This window comes from Pelecanus crispus, chromosome Z, assembly GCF_030463565.1.
Source record: "Pelecanus crispus isolate bPelCri1 chromosome Z, bPelCri1.pri, whole genome shotgun sequence".
NCBI lineage: Eukaryota > Metazoa > Chordata > Aves > Pelecaniformes > Pelecanidae > Pelecanus > Pelecanus crispus.
In genome coordinates this window covers 2,146,496-2,160,933 of record NC_134676.1, presented here as the reverse complement: position 1 = coordinate 2,160,933, position 14,438 = coordinate 2,146,496, and the positions used below count along the sequence as shown (strand labels likewise).

Genomic DNA, 14,438 nt, shown 5'->3' with positions numbered 1-14,438 from the left:
CTGAGCACAAAAGGTAATTCCTCAGGCATCCATAATAATACTTGCACCTGTAAAATGCCCTAAGTCTTTCCATGAGAAAATGTGTATAAAAATGACTGGTTTACAGACAGTCAAACCATTTATAAAACTAAATAAGATGGAAAAGCTGTACCAAATTCCAGAGTCTTACAGAAATGTGGACTTCCTTCCTCAGAGCACATCCCTTCTTCCCCCCTTGCGTATGTGAGAACAGAAGAACAAGGTGCGATTTTAGAAAGAGTTTTTAAGTACAGTTGCCTTTGTATGACCTAAGAAAAAGCTGCATTCATCTCCCCGAGTGTGTAGGAATTTGTATGCACCCTCTTGAAAGAGTTTGATTGGGAAGCTGGAGTGCACGTCTTGAAATATTATTTTCATGTCTCTTTTTAACTTGAACCTTTGATCCTGCTGGCCCAGCAATGAAAGCAAAGTGCATAATATGCAGCAAAATCTAGCAAAGACTTTTCAAAGTTACTCCCTCTCCTCCCATAAAGCCTGAAGCTACACGCATCTGAAAATTTTAAGCTCTGAAGAGAAAAATCTAATGGATGTGAACAATTTCTGCTTAATTAGTAGTTTGGAGAGTTAGAGCTACCATATGAATAATAAGAACGTGTTAACAACTCGCACCGGTAAGTCATTTTATAATGCTGGAGGGGGCTGCATGGTCTGCCCTGGTCTATATGGCCCGGTGTAAGGGGCTCAACACGACATGGCCGTGTCGGGGTGGTTTTGTCTTTGCGTACCTTGATGCCAGTGTTACTGTTCAGGTGATGCGCTAGTGTTTTGGATGGCACAAATGTTAAACTTTACAGATCCCTGCGTTATTCAAGGAATAAAACTTAAAAAAAAAAAAAAAAGCGACAATTACAAGTGACAAGAAATGAAGATAAAGCTTTTAGATCTGAATTTATATTTTAACAAACATACCGGTAGGAATACAAAGGGTTCCATCAAATTCACCTTCATCTTAACTGCGGATCAGATTAAATTTGATCCTTATGCATAGACGAGGCAAAAAAGCATTTTGTTTTATTGTGAAGGGAGAGAACGAAGGTTCTTCATTTTCTTTAATCTTTGCAGATGACAGTTGTGGATTATAAAAAAAGACATGAAAGGGAACAAAAAGGCTTTTTAATGTAGTTTTGGGTTGTTTTCTTCCCTTTGCATTTTTAATACAAAACGGAGCAGTAAAAATCAAACAAAAATATGTTAAATTTTATTCATCTCACTGTTTCCCTCATAGATCACATTAAAGCACAACACTAACAAGTAAAGGCACTTCGAGACTCCGGGGACTGTTCATTTTCTTTCTTGCCTTTGAAAACTGTCATTTAAAGAATGCTGCCATTTCTGCAAATACTTCATGCAACAATTTTCTTTCATTTCTCCCTGATTTTGCTTTGCTTACAGAGTATGGAGAGATTGCTCGCAAGCAAAGCGGCCGGTTTGAGAACCGCACGCTATTTACATTACAAACAGACCTTGCATAACACCCCCAAATCAGAGATTGCGTGGATATAGGAGTGTCCTCATGTTAAAGTGAATTTTAGCCTGCCCAAATGCCTCCGTGTCGGAATCCGCTCATACGCCTCACTCTGGCTGACTTTCTGTAAGACATTTTAGTTTGTTTACGCCTCAGTTCTCCAGCTGTAAAAAATAGCTAAACGGGCTTCCCTGACAAAATGTTTAGGATCTATTGACAACAGATGGAACGAAAGAGGTGAATATTGCTCCTCTTTGTTGGTAAAGAACAGAATGCCTAAGAATAGCTCTTAATCCCAAATTATAATAGAAATAACAGACAGCCAAGAATATTTTTTTCTTTACATTCATTCATCAACAACAACAAAAAAAATGAAGCTTTGTTGCAAGGCTTAGCTTTCAGGGAGAAGGATGGATACGACACTGCTTTGCCTTCTCGAGTCTTACTGATATCTCAGTCGCGGATGCCAAGGAGATCAAAACAGCTAAGTGACCCAGGCTTATAGATGCGCATTTGCTTGGATGAAAGACTTATTTTTTGCAAAGGAAAACACAACCTCTTCCTCATGGTGCAACTTTCAATGTTATTTTTTTGTGTACGAGCGCCTGAAGAAACCTTGCCCCCACAGAAGTTAACCCTACTGGTACATTGATGGCACTTCCTCTGATATCGGAAAGCATCTCGAGTCACAGCTATTCATTTTTTATTCATTTGTCCATATGTCTTACACTTCATTTTCTGCTACACTACTTTACTCGTCCCGAGTTTGGCTGCATTTGTAACATCAATAACAAATGTATGTGATACGCATAGGGATTTTTTTTGTTGTTTCGCATCCCTACTGACAGGGAGTGCACTGAGCTTGCAATGCACCACGGGAGTTGTAAAGGTTCACATCTCCGCAGGAGACAAGACCTATTTCTAAGCATGCTGAAATTACAGCTTTGCTTAAAAAAAAAAACCCTGCACACTTTGTTATAATGCGCACAGGACATAGCTCACGAGAGAAATCAGCAAGCAGGCATAATGTATGATGAGATGACATCTTAAAAACAACTGTAAATATGGATTTGCTGTTCATCTCCTGAACTACATTAAAATAAAAGCACTTAACAGATCCTCATTATAAATTCTCTTTGCTCCGTTAAACACTTTCCCTAGTGCTTTAGAAGTTAAATGTTTCCCGAATCAGCCTGAGTACCTATAAATATACAGGCACCCCCCAGAATAGCGAGGCACATCATTGTCATCCAGCTGCAGCAACCTGTTTTGATGCCATGACCTTCACTGGTTCACTGCAGGGTCACGTCTTCCCTGCGTTGCGTGGTGTGCCCACCCAAAGGCACCACGGCTCCAGGGTAGGTCTTTGTTGACTTCTCCGGATGATTTGCTGAGAGATGTCTTGCCAAGACCCAGCCTGTGAGAAGACGAGGAGGTCCAGTTGCTGGAGGATGCTGGAGGACGCTGCTGGAGCTCACACTGCAGCAGAGTAAGGCAAAGCCCCAGGTATTGCTACCTAACCACATTTTTGGAAGATGACTGGAGTCCTAGTTTATCACCCAAAGAGCTAGGACATGCCCTCAACAGTTATAACAGATTCAACGGTGAGATTGGATTTAAAATTACGGATTAGGTTGTATTTGTTTGAAATGTAGATGTGTAGGACCCCCCTCTGTCCCTCGTCCCTCACATCTCTGTGAAGCAGATGAGCAGAACGGTGCTCCTCAGGGGCAATTTTCAATTAACGTTAGGAGAAATTTTAAGCATGTTTGTGTATTAACATATCTTTGCTATTTGTGCTACAGTAGTGCCCAGAGGTTCAAGATGAGATCCGGGTTTCATTGTCTAGTTAACATAGAAACATATTGTGAGACTCTACTTCAAAGAGCTCGTAGGCAAAGGACTGCAGGAAATAGAAAAAAAAAAACCTATAGGCACTGAAGACACAGAAAAAATGGTGACTTGTCCATCATTTCTTGAGAAGTTTGTGACTTACTGCAGATGTGAAGCCAAGTTTCCACTGTTCTTTATATTCACTCTCAAAACAGGTTGGTTTTTTTTTTTTTTTTTTCCTAAAGAGGGCTTTAACACTTGGGAATTCTCCCAGGACAAAAGTTTCAAATTTGGATGCCTCAGTCAGCAATCTGCATTACTGTTCTGTATCCCAAACAGAAGGAATGGATTTTCAGGAGATACTAGTGCTCCTGATGCTTGAAAAACATGTTATTTAGCTGACTTTGTTTAAACACTGGATGAAACCTTTTGGCATGGAAAAAATGTGCCAGATTTCCAAAACTTACATTTTGTGCTTTCCATTCACGAAGAAGATATTAAGCCCACCCTCTGTAACCTTGGAAAATGCACACTTGAATTTTACAACATTTGGTGAGTTTAACTTAGTTGAAAAAAGTTCTTCTCTGTTGTTATGGATTGTTCAGTTTACCAGAAGATGTAAATATATGCTAATTCTGTTGTGTTAGAGAAAGGATAATTCACTGGTAGGTCCTGTAGTTTTATTGAAAGCGACCATGAGCTCTTTATTACCCATTTTAGCCTTTCTGGTAGTGACAGCTTTCCAAATTACTTGATATATTCGATGAAATACCATCACAGAAATTATCTCTTCATCCACCCCTGAAATGCAGCTGTTGCTGTTGTACAAAGTGCATAGAAGGAATAAAATAAAACTGGTTTTCTCTAGCTGACAACATGGGAGAAACTAATTTGGATAATTTTACCGTGATAGTCTATTCTAGTTGAATATTTATAGTTAAATTTGCTAATATGATTAAAAGATTTTTTTTTTCTTCTTTTTAAATATGGATATCAATTCCCTAGATTGTGCTAAAATCTGCTTCTAAGCTTTTGCTCTCCAGGGGAAGTGTATGTTGTCCAAGAGGTGGAATACATCACTTACTGTTTCTTTTAATGGGAATTAATCTGCTGGTTGTTCGGTGCCCGCTGGATATTTGTAAAATCAGAGTCAAGGCATCTTTATTTTTAGGATAAGGGTAATTTGTGTATAGAGGAGGCCAAATCACCCCAGGCTTCCCGACCCCCAGGCAAGACTCTGCCAAGGCTTTAATATCATACGTGGCACAGTGTATTATGCCTGGATATCTGGCTAGCCCTGCCACTGCAGCTCTCAAAGCACAAATTTATTTAGTAGTCTGTTAAACGCAGAAAGTTTTTGCCAAGGTCTGACCCAGGTGCCCTCCCTTGTGAAGAGATTCCTCCTGAATTTGCAGAGAAACCCCTCCGATTCCCTCTGAGCCCTCTCGCACAGCAAGATCTCCAGCAGGAACTCCAGCTGCTTTGGGTGGAGCGTTGTTTGTTGGGGCATTGCTAGTTGAAAAGTTTATTGTAAACTGTGCTTTGGGCTCCTTAACGCATAGAGGGTGGTTTCCATTTTCCTGGCAGCGTTCTGCAGCCCTGGCAGTCTGAGCAGCCACAGCCCTACCTACAACTCTCCGTTTCAGGTCTAGGTTACAGAAGTAGTACGCTACATCTGACTGATGCTGGAAGTGCTTTTCTCTCCTGGTTTCTCAGAATTCAATAACCCTTGTCTGCAGAGTTTATACTTCAATTTGACATTTGTCCTATAGATAGATCACCTTTTCCTAGCAATAAACTAATGTTACTAGGTCTAGGAGCTGATACCGGTGCTATTGATTACTAGGCGTAATGTTTTCACAAACCCAGACAGGAGTAAATGAGACTGTTCTCTGGTTGTTTTTTGAGATAATTGTGGATGACTGCTTTTCTGCCCTTTGGACGGTCTTTCAGCATCAGTGGTGCTGGCAGGACACACAGGGCATAGACATAATTCTCTTGAAGACCTTTTCTCTTTCAAAAGGGCATTTCCTGCAGGAGTTACTCTGCTTAGAACAAAGTCTAGCATTTGTGTTTCCAATCCTTTCATTGCTAATAAAGGGGGGTCGGTATGCTTTTGGTGAAGGAAAGAGTGAGCGCAACAGAGGACGGAAGGGTCCTATGTCAGCAGCTGGCTTAGAACTGCCTCCTCAGCTCGGCATCAAAGGCGGGTTCCTGCTCTCATCACGTTTATGTGAGCAGGTATTAATTATCACAGAGTTGCTTACGTTGGAAGGGATCTCTCAAGTCATATGGTCCAAGGTTTTGCTCAAAGCAGGGCCAGCTTCGAAGGTAGCTCTGGGTCACACCAGTGTTATCTGCAGCACCTTCAAGGATGGGAGTTCCACAACCTCTCTGGACGCCTGCCTCAGTGCTTGACAGCCCTCAGATTTATTTTTTTCCTAATAACTAATAAGAATTTCTCTTGTTGCAATTTCCACATTGTCCTTTTACTGCAGGATATTGTCAGACCCCATCTGTTTTGACATGGTTTCCACTTTGTCTACAGGGAGGCCATAGCTCCTCACGATGGATACCTAACTACTTTTGGTGAGGATCAGGAAAGGCACTGACAAAGGTGTTGGGAGGAGATTATTGAACGTATTACTTACCTTTATTGTTATTTTATTGGCCACATTGCATTAGAAGAAATTCAGATGTTTTTAAGTGCCAGACGGTAGCTCTGAGTGGTGCGATGGGATGAGGAACGTTTTCATGATGATCAGGAGATGGCATCTTAGCTTTGGCTCTCCCAGGGTGCCAGTCTGCAGAGCGCTCTGCAGGTCCCTTCTGGCGGGTATTGTTAAAATGGGAAATGAGAAGAGGACTTGAGAATGAATTTTTATTTGAGAGAGAAAGGAGCTGATCTGGTAAATGAGCTGAGTGCGCTACCCTCTTTCCAACACTGTGGTTTTAAGGCAAGGAGCTTTGGAGTTCACATCTACTTGTCAAGCATTTATTTTATATTTAGAGTTTAAAGACGAAATTAAATTATAAATGAAAACTCAACATTTATCAAAAGACCCCATGTAACGGCTGTAGAGATGTCACAATTTTACCCTCTTAAAGAAGAAAATAACTGTGGTATCTTGAATGAGTTGCTATTTGTTGATTGTTTTCTTTCCAGTAACAACATCTGTCAGTAGAAAAAATCAATTTTGTTCATCCTTAGTTTGAACTTCTTGTCCTTTTTTTTTTTTTAAGTTGAACTGCAGAACACAACTTTATTTCCAGAGCATGTTCCACACCAACACTGACATGGGGATTCTTGGCTGATGCTCTAATTAAAGCTGAATTCTTTGCTCAGCTTCTTCAAAGGCAGGAAGAGATTTCTTCTGCTGGGAAAAAAAAAAAAAAAGGATATAATTCTCTCCTTCTCTTGCTCCAGAATAGCAAAGAAAAATGGTAACATCATTGTTATAGGTGGAGAAAAATTCAGAATTTACCTCTCAATTCTTGCAGCTGCACTGCAGCTGTCATCTCTAAAGCCCCCGTTTCTCTGCGTTGTTTCTGCCGGGAGTGCTAACGACCCTTCTGTTCCATTAGCTGCTGCACTTATTAGTAGGTTTACACTAAAAAGCTCTCCTTATTTCAACTCCCACTCCAGTCAGTGGTATTTTACCCAAAAGAGCACCAGAGTGACCCCGTAAGTGTTATTAATATACAGTGCAGTTCAAAAAACAACTGTCTACCACGTGATAATACTAATGCTTCTTCGCTTTTTCGTTGTATTGGACTCAGCCGAACTCTCATACTGTGTTCAAACACCGTACCGTGGCAAATTGCCTTTTTCCCTTTTATCTAAGAGGAGACTCAAGGAATTATTTATTGCTCCAGTTAGCAGCAGCTCAAATTAACCACCTGAATTTTTCATCTTTTTAACAGAAAGCTACAGATCGCATCCTCATCCCAATCTTAGCTCATTTTTGCAAATGTAACCTTACCCAACCTAGTTACAGACATAAGTCATGTGTCAGTCTGTTCAATTTATAAAATTTGATGGACTATATATTGTGCTATATGGGCAGTTGTAATGAAGTATGTGCTATATAGTCTCCATTTCTAAATTTTCTGTGAACTTATCACATTTTTCCACCTGATTTATCAATTTCCGTGAGTATATTTTTCATGATCAAATTATAGTAAATCACTCATTGTGCTTATTCATTACTGGGAATTCACAATGTATTTTGATTAGACGTGACGGTTATATGGGGTTTTGGGGGTTTTGATAGTAATTTCTAGAATCAGGTTTCTCAAGTAGTCTTTCACATTTAAAAAAATCAGCGTTCAGGGTGACATTCTTTTCTGACCAATGCATTGTTATTTAAAATTTAAGCCAAGTGAAGTCCACACGTCTGTGCTCTGGCCATAATCAGTGGAGACACATACCAACCCTTACAGGTTGATTCACCTTATATTTCTTAAATACCTTGCTTAGCATGGGGCGAATCGTCCTTCAGAGGTGCTTGTCCCTCCAGTCACTACAGGGACAGCCCTTATGAGCTAAACCACGCGCCTAACTTACAGAAAGCGGTACGATTAATCCACTGCCCGTCTCTATGTGTCCTCTGCAATATAGTCACCGCGTTCGCTGCTGGTAATAGCAAATACCTGGTACATCTCAAAGTCCTAAAACTTCATCTTTTGGTATCCTTGCCTGCGTTTCCCCAAGTGTGCCGTAGTGAATGGTCTCTGTTAAGCCCTTGCATCGCTCTGCCAGACGTCTTTCAGAACTCCTAAAGGGGCGCAACAGCTGGGACATGGGCGGAAGGGAGAGATGGAGTCGGTCTAGACTGTGCGTATGAATTTCTTCTTCTTCTGCAGAAACTAATGCATATGACATTATTAAACGCAGCTAAATAATGACTTCGTGTCTCAATAAAGAAATCTTTGTGTGGGATCTGGAGAGTTACAACTCTTAGTTAAATTAGAAATTAAAAGTAGTATGCTAATATATAGTGGAAATCATATGAAAATACATACTACGTCTCTATGAATACAAAATAATTTCCTTATGACTAATGATATTACAGCGAGTACCAACTGAATTAATAACTGTACGATACTTAGCTCAGGGAGTTATTAATGCACCAGTCACTCATCTGGCAATCTTTAAAGTTTAGCTCTTTTGCGATAGAAGCGCAGAAGTCACCTGAATATTAAACAAAAATGTCACTGTTTCTTCTGGACGTAAAATTAAATACAAAATAGGTGGGTAGAAAGGATATAAGTAACAATATGCAATAAGTACTTAAAGATTATTTACTCATTTCAGATTCACTGTAATAGTATTAATCATGCAGAGCTGATTTGGTGTTAATGTAGATGAAATATGTAAATCTGCAGCAGGTCTTTTGCAATGTCACGTTAATAAATGCCTCCTCACATACAAACATTTGTTATTTTTCAGTAAAGAACTTTGAGGAGGCAGGTCTCATCTTTGGCAGGCCTATGAGCGCCCGATGTATTCAGCTGCAATTTTCTTCTGTACAAATAGAATTAACAGCTAAAAAAAAAAAAATAAGGGGCCGGGGGGGGGAGATGAAGCAATTCACGTGGAAAAAAAATCAGGAAAATGGATTGCCTTGTTTTTCTGAGAAAACAGCAGCAAAACCCAACGTGGGACTGCCATGCTTATTTCATTTTGTCTTCATTTAGGGATATATTTAGAGTAGCCCCATGCTAAACTAGGGGACACAAACCAGTGTAGCACATCCGTGCACTCAGGAGTTAATTCCCGGGTGGTATTTGCTGTCTGCTGCATCCTTTGTATTTACAGCATAGTGTGAGGAGTTCTCAGTGAGGTATAAAGGCATAAATAAATCGATGGAATTCTGACATCAAGAAATTAGGGAGGCTTTTTGCTCACCCTCCAGAAAGCGATTACCGGGGTGCACGACCTGTTCTGGGCTGGGTTCAGGAGCATGAGTGGAAGTCGCTGGAGTCCCAGACGCCTGCGGTTCGCTGCCACGGATCGAGGACCCCAAAGCAACGTGTCGCTGGTGACCCTCAACCACCTCTTCCCGCATCACCCCCGGGACGGCAGCACGTCCTCGTGAGGGGCTGCGTGGGGCTGGATGCCTCCCTGCCCGCCGGAGCTCGGAGCCACGGCCCCGGCTGCCCCGGCTCCGTCCGGGAGCCGGTGGGAAGGCGCTGGCCCCCCGCAGCAGCCCTCGCCTCCGTGTAGCACTGCTCGTAGCACCGCGTCCGAGGCTTCCTCTGCTCAGAGCGATGGGTCTGAGGTTCGGCTCATGCACAAAGTCGGTTGCAGCTTTCTTACACAGGCAAAGCTGCAGGTGATTTAAAGGAGAGCTTCGGCTCGCTGTTGATGGAGATAGCACCAGGCGCTTGAGATAAATAAAGCCTTTGGAAGGGAAATGAAAGTGGTGGGCAGCAGTTGTGCTCATCACTTTGCACAGGCGTTTGCTTAACTTTATTTTCTTTTTTTCTTGTTTTTCAGGAAAGCGCTCGTCCGTTCCACATCCCAGATCTGACTTTTAACAGTGTGCGCTTTGTTTTGCCTTATTTGTTTTCTCCTGCAGAGCCGAGTTCCCATTACGTGATTTCCTTAAAGGCGTTTAACAACGCAGGCGAGGGGGTGCCTCTGTACGAAAGTGCGACCACCAGGTCGATGACAGGTGAGTCGCAAGTGCTGGGTCATAATCCGCTCCCCGCCGGTGAACATGAGCCTCACAAAGGTGCACGTTAGGCAAAACGTTTTGGTCAAGGCAATGGAAGAGAAGAGCTCTGCAGCCTCCAGGTCCCTGCTAGAATAAATCAGTTTCATTTTCCACTTTATTGTAACTACACAGATAGAATGAATTATTTACCCTTTCCAGAAATTGGCTGTATAAATTTAATGGGATGCTTACAAGTGCTTGCTCTTTGGTGCGGGTTGGCTTGCGAAAAGCATGACCCCCAAACAATTTAAATATTTAAAGATCAGGGCAGGATAGTGGTGAATAACTTTGCTGAATTAAGCCCAGATGAATCTTTTTTTTTTTTCTTCATTTTTTAAAGCAGTTTAAAATGCATTAGTTAAAAACACACTGTCGTCATGCACCTTTACGGAAGCATGTAGAGGGGTTGCAAAAGGTGAAGGAATATACTGATAAGATTTTCCTGGCAGGATAAGGCTCGCAGAAGGGATTACCCAGCGGTAATGGAGCAGGGTGCTTTTGGGCAGCTGTTTTTCACAGATGCGTTGTTGAGACGCTAGCAAAGTTAGAAAATCAGAACTATTCTTGTGTAGCACTATCTTCCGGACCGCCTCATGGCTTTTCTGCAATCACTGGTGTGCGGGTGGGAGTGACAAGGGGTTGAAAGAACAGAACTGAGGAGAAAAAAAAAAAAAAAAGTGTTTTTCCTCTGGAGTGACACCATCATTTGGTGAAATTTTTTTCTCGCGGTTCACCCATGGTGTTCAGAGCTGCCTGGAAGGGGAGCTGTGTCACTGAGAGCAAACCCGATCGCTGACGCTGGCTTGGGTGGACCACGAGGAATAAATCAACCAAATGGCACTTCTGTGGCTCTACAAGGAAAACCAGCTTTTATCCGTATGGTTTTGTGAAGTATTCCCATAAGAAATCTTGGAAAGTCAGAAGGAGAAAAAAAAAAATAAAGATTAATTACGCAATCAAGGGCAACCGTAACAAGCTACATTAGATATAATAAGTGTCAGGGAACTTCTGGCTCAAAATTATTAATCTTTCTTTTTGTCTGGAGTCTACAGAGGTCATTCTTGCTGAGTGTGTGTCTTGTAAAATCTTTTTCCAGTGAGTTTGCCTCAGGTTCCATATATACATTTATTTTTAAGTTTTTTGTTCCCTGTCAATTCTATTTAAAAACCACCCGGCTGGCCTGTGGGATTTGATTTTATGTCTGTATATAACCTCTCATAAACGAAACGATATCCAGGTGTGAAAAAAAAGGTAATTCAGGCTTGGGCTCTGTTTTGGTGAACTGACCCGATGATCATCTGCAAGAAGTCCACCTCAGTGCTTCTCTCTTATTGCTGAGAGACGTCCGTACCCGGAGCTTCCCACCACCTCCCACCCATGGGATGCAGACTCTGAAAGGAGCTGGTGGCTGGGTTGTTGATGGAGGAACATCTCGGAAAAGTCTTTTGGCAAAGCAGGAAAGCACGGGAACTGCGTTCCCCAAGCAGCGGCTGAGCAGACGCACCCTGGGCACCAAAAAACCCCGAAAACTGTGTCTTTGTGTGTCCGTTTAGCATGTACGTAGACATACTTTGGTGTCTGCTTGTGTGGATACGGTGGGCAAACTAAAGTTATATAACATGCAATATTCGCAAAACAACTCCAAAGAGAGCGAGAAACTATTTTCTGTCGAGAGATTGCAATTTCCAGATGACAGATGTCCACTCGTAAATAATAGCAAATGAAACTTTGGTGGAAAATGGAGGCAGTATTTAGGGACCTATTTTCAGCCACCAGTGGATTATAGACATTTCCCTCTTCCTCAGGTCAGTGGTGACGTGTTTCAGAAACTGAATTATCTTGATTGATCGAGTCTGACCATTTATTTTGCTAAACCCAGCCTCCCTTCATAATCTCCTCTGCAGCAGGACTTCAGTTTTCACTATGGGAAAGAAAAAGAGAAAGGAAGTGCAGTATTTGCTAAAATATCAACTCGGCTCCAGTCACATCAACTTCCATCGTAAGTTTGTAAAAAACCCCAACAGAAACAGGTATTGCTCACCTTCCAAAGTTTACAGCCAATTCTTTTGGAAAACTTTGGTTCAGGAAAAGAAACTATTAACTTTCAACTTGCAGAAGCTCGATTCACCAGGTTGGGGTAAAAAAGGGATTCAGCCGCCTATTCCTCCCTGTGCGGGTCGTGTGTTTGAGTTTTGGATTACTACGACAAAAACCGGGTTGCTTCATTTCTTTCAACACTCACATTCAGACTTCTTATAAAGCAGCTTTTGATGAAAGAAGCAACACAAGAAGCAGGTTGAACCTAATGGCTTATCATACATTTTAAACACCCTTGTCTCCTCTGTTTTTCCTTCTGAAGGCTGTGACCTCCCGAAATTCTGAATAGGAATTACAAAACCGTAAAACAGGAGTGATCAAAGAGTGTCACAAGCTGCAATTGCACATGGAGCAGACAAACTGTAGCAACTGTCAGTGAATTAGAGTCATTTATGCTTTGATTAATTAATTAGCACATTATTTTGGGGGTAGGGGGGAACCCAAGCAACCTTTTGGCATGCTTTTGGTGCACTTTACCCACTGCATTTTGCAATTGTATTTAGAAAAATCACAGCTGGTAAATAATGAATCAGTAAGTATAGTTTTAAAAGATAGGCCAGAAGCTGACGGGGTGCTTCAACAAGGACAGAGGTATTTAAACCGAGTAGAAATGGTCTCTGTTTCCCGTGTGGGTGCCATCACCGTGCAGCCCAAAGGGCAGAGACAGAGCCCTGGCGAAGCCAAGAGCGTGAATGTCACCAGGGCCGAAGCGAATGCTGATCAGGAGAGGAATTCTGTACACGGGTGGTTCGTGGGTTTTTTTTTCCCCGTGATTGTAACAGCAGTGATTTGCTGCTGACCCAACGTCTGGTTCCTCTCTCACGCCGCCATAGCTCGGAGAAACCTCCTCTGCAACCCAGCGGAAGGAAAACATGGCCACAGTAATCTCGACAGCCTCGGTTAACTGGATGTGTCAGCATGCCACTCAGATCTGAACTTTTGGAAATGAAATGAAATGTGCCACTGTCTCGGTAGTTAAGCCAGCCAGAATTTTCCTCTGGCATTGCATAGCGCACTGCCATGGCATGTGCATGGTGCTCAGCATCTTGCTCCCCAAAGACCACCCGATCACGGGAGAGGAACCGTGCTTGTTCCTCGAGGAAGAAGCCCACCTGAAGATAATCCAAGTCTCCACGCCTGGATGCACACATTTAACACGCTGACAGTATTAAACCAACAATCGCAAGATCTTCACTTCAGCAGTGGAATTGTTATGTTCTGTTTTGCCTAACAAACGTTTAAGGAGATGCAGAATACGTTCCTTTCAAGAGCTTTAAGCAACAAAAGAGCCTGAAAGAGGCTGCCGAGAGAGAAAAGCATAGGTAACTCCTACACATGTAAGAGTATGTCATGTCTATAAATCAGGTTGGAAGATGATACGCTCTCCACTTTGTAGGTATTTCCAATAATGTATCATTTAAGTGATTCAATTTTTTTAACAAAATGTAAGTCATTTTAAGGAGAGACACTGTGCATTGACTTTGTCTCCTGTGAAGAGAACGCAGCATACCTGGAAGTGTTTAAACAAGTCGTGACGAATAGCACTTAGCGCTGGTTAGTTTTGTTGTAGTGATGTAACTGAAATGTTGCTGATGCGTTCTCATTTTGCATTAATGCCTTTCTTTCTGTTCTCCTCATGTTCCTCCTCCTCATTAATGCCATGCATTTAACCCATTGTGCTGTGTGCCCCTTGGTGGCTGTTTGTGTTTTGTTTTGTTTTGTTTTTCTGTTTAACTTACCTATTCATTTATTTTGGAATGCTCATTTGGTGATGTATGGACCCAGAACCCATTGATCCATTAGAAGTTGATTTTTATCCTTTGCTTGATGATTTCCCTACCTCAGTCCCAGATATCTCCACCCCCATGCTCCCACCAGTAGGTGTCCAGGCTGTTACACTTACGCATGATGCAGTGAGGGTCATCTGGGCAGACAACTCTGTCCCAAAGAACCAAAAGACTACGGAGGTTCGCTTCTACACGGTCCGATGGAGAACGAGCTATTCGACAAGTGCTAAGTACAAGGTGAAATTTTAACACGTTATGAATTTATGAGCTATTTCATCTGTTCGTATTTTATTTGCAAAGACTCTGAATTGGCTTTTATGAACTTCCCTCAATGAAAATTCCCATTTCAGTCAAAAGGAGAGTTGCCCGAGTAACTGCTGCTTCCTAGAAACCTATGTGTTTAGTTGGATGAAAATGCTGTGTTTTAATCCCATGTGCCAATTGTTGAAAGTTTTCATCTTTAATCTTTACCAATCAGATATAAATAAGTCACAG

The 14,438-nt window shown here is 41.9% G+C and overlaps 1 protein-coding gene across 1 annotated transcript in view; it reads left to right on the top strand.

Annotated features, from left to right (window-relative positions):
- DCC (DCC netrin 1 receptor) overlaps nucleotides 1–14,438 on the top strand; it is a 596,500-nt gene that overhangs the window by 510,762 nt on the left and 71,300 nt on the right. Inside the window, exons 16-17 of the mRNA XM_075726297.1 lie at nucleotides 9,922–10,017; nucleotides 13,942–14,180. Coding sequence (XP_075582412.1) covers nucleotides 9,922–10,017; nucleotides 13,942–14,180 — 335 coding nt within the window. The remainder of the gene's footprint in view (nucleotides 1–9,921; nucleotides 10,018–13,941; nucleotides 14,181–14,438) is intronic.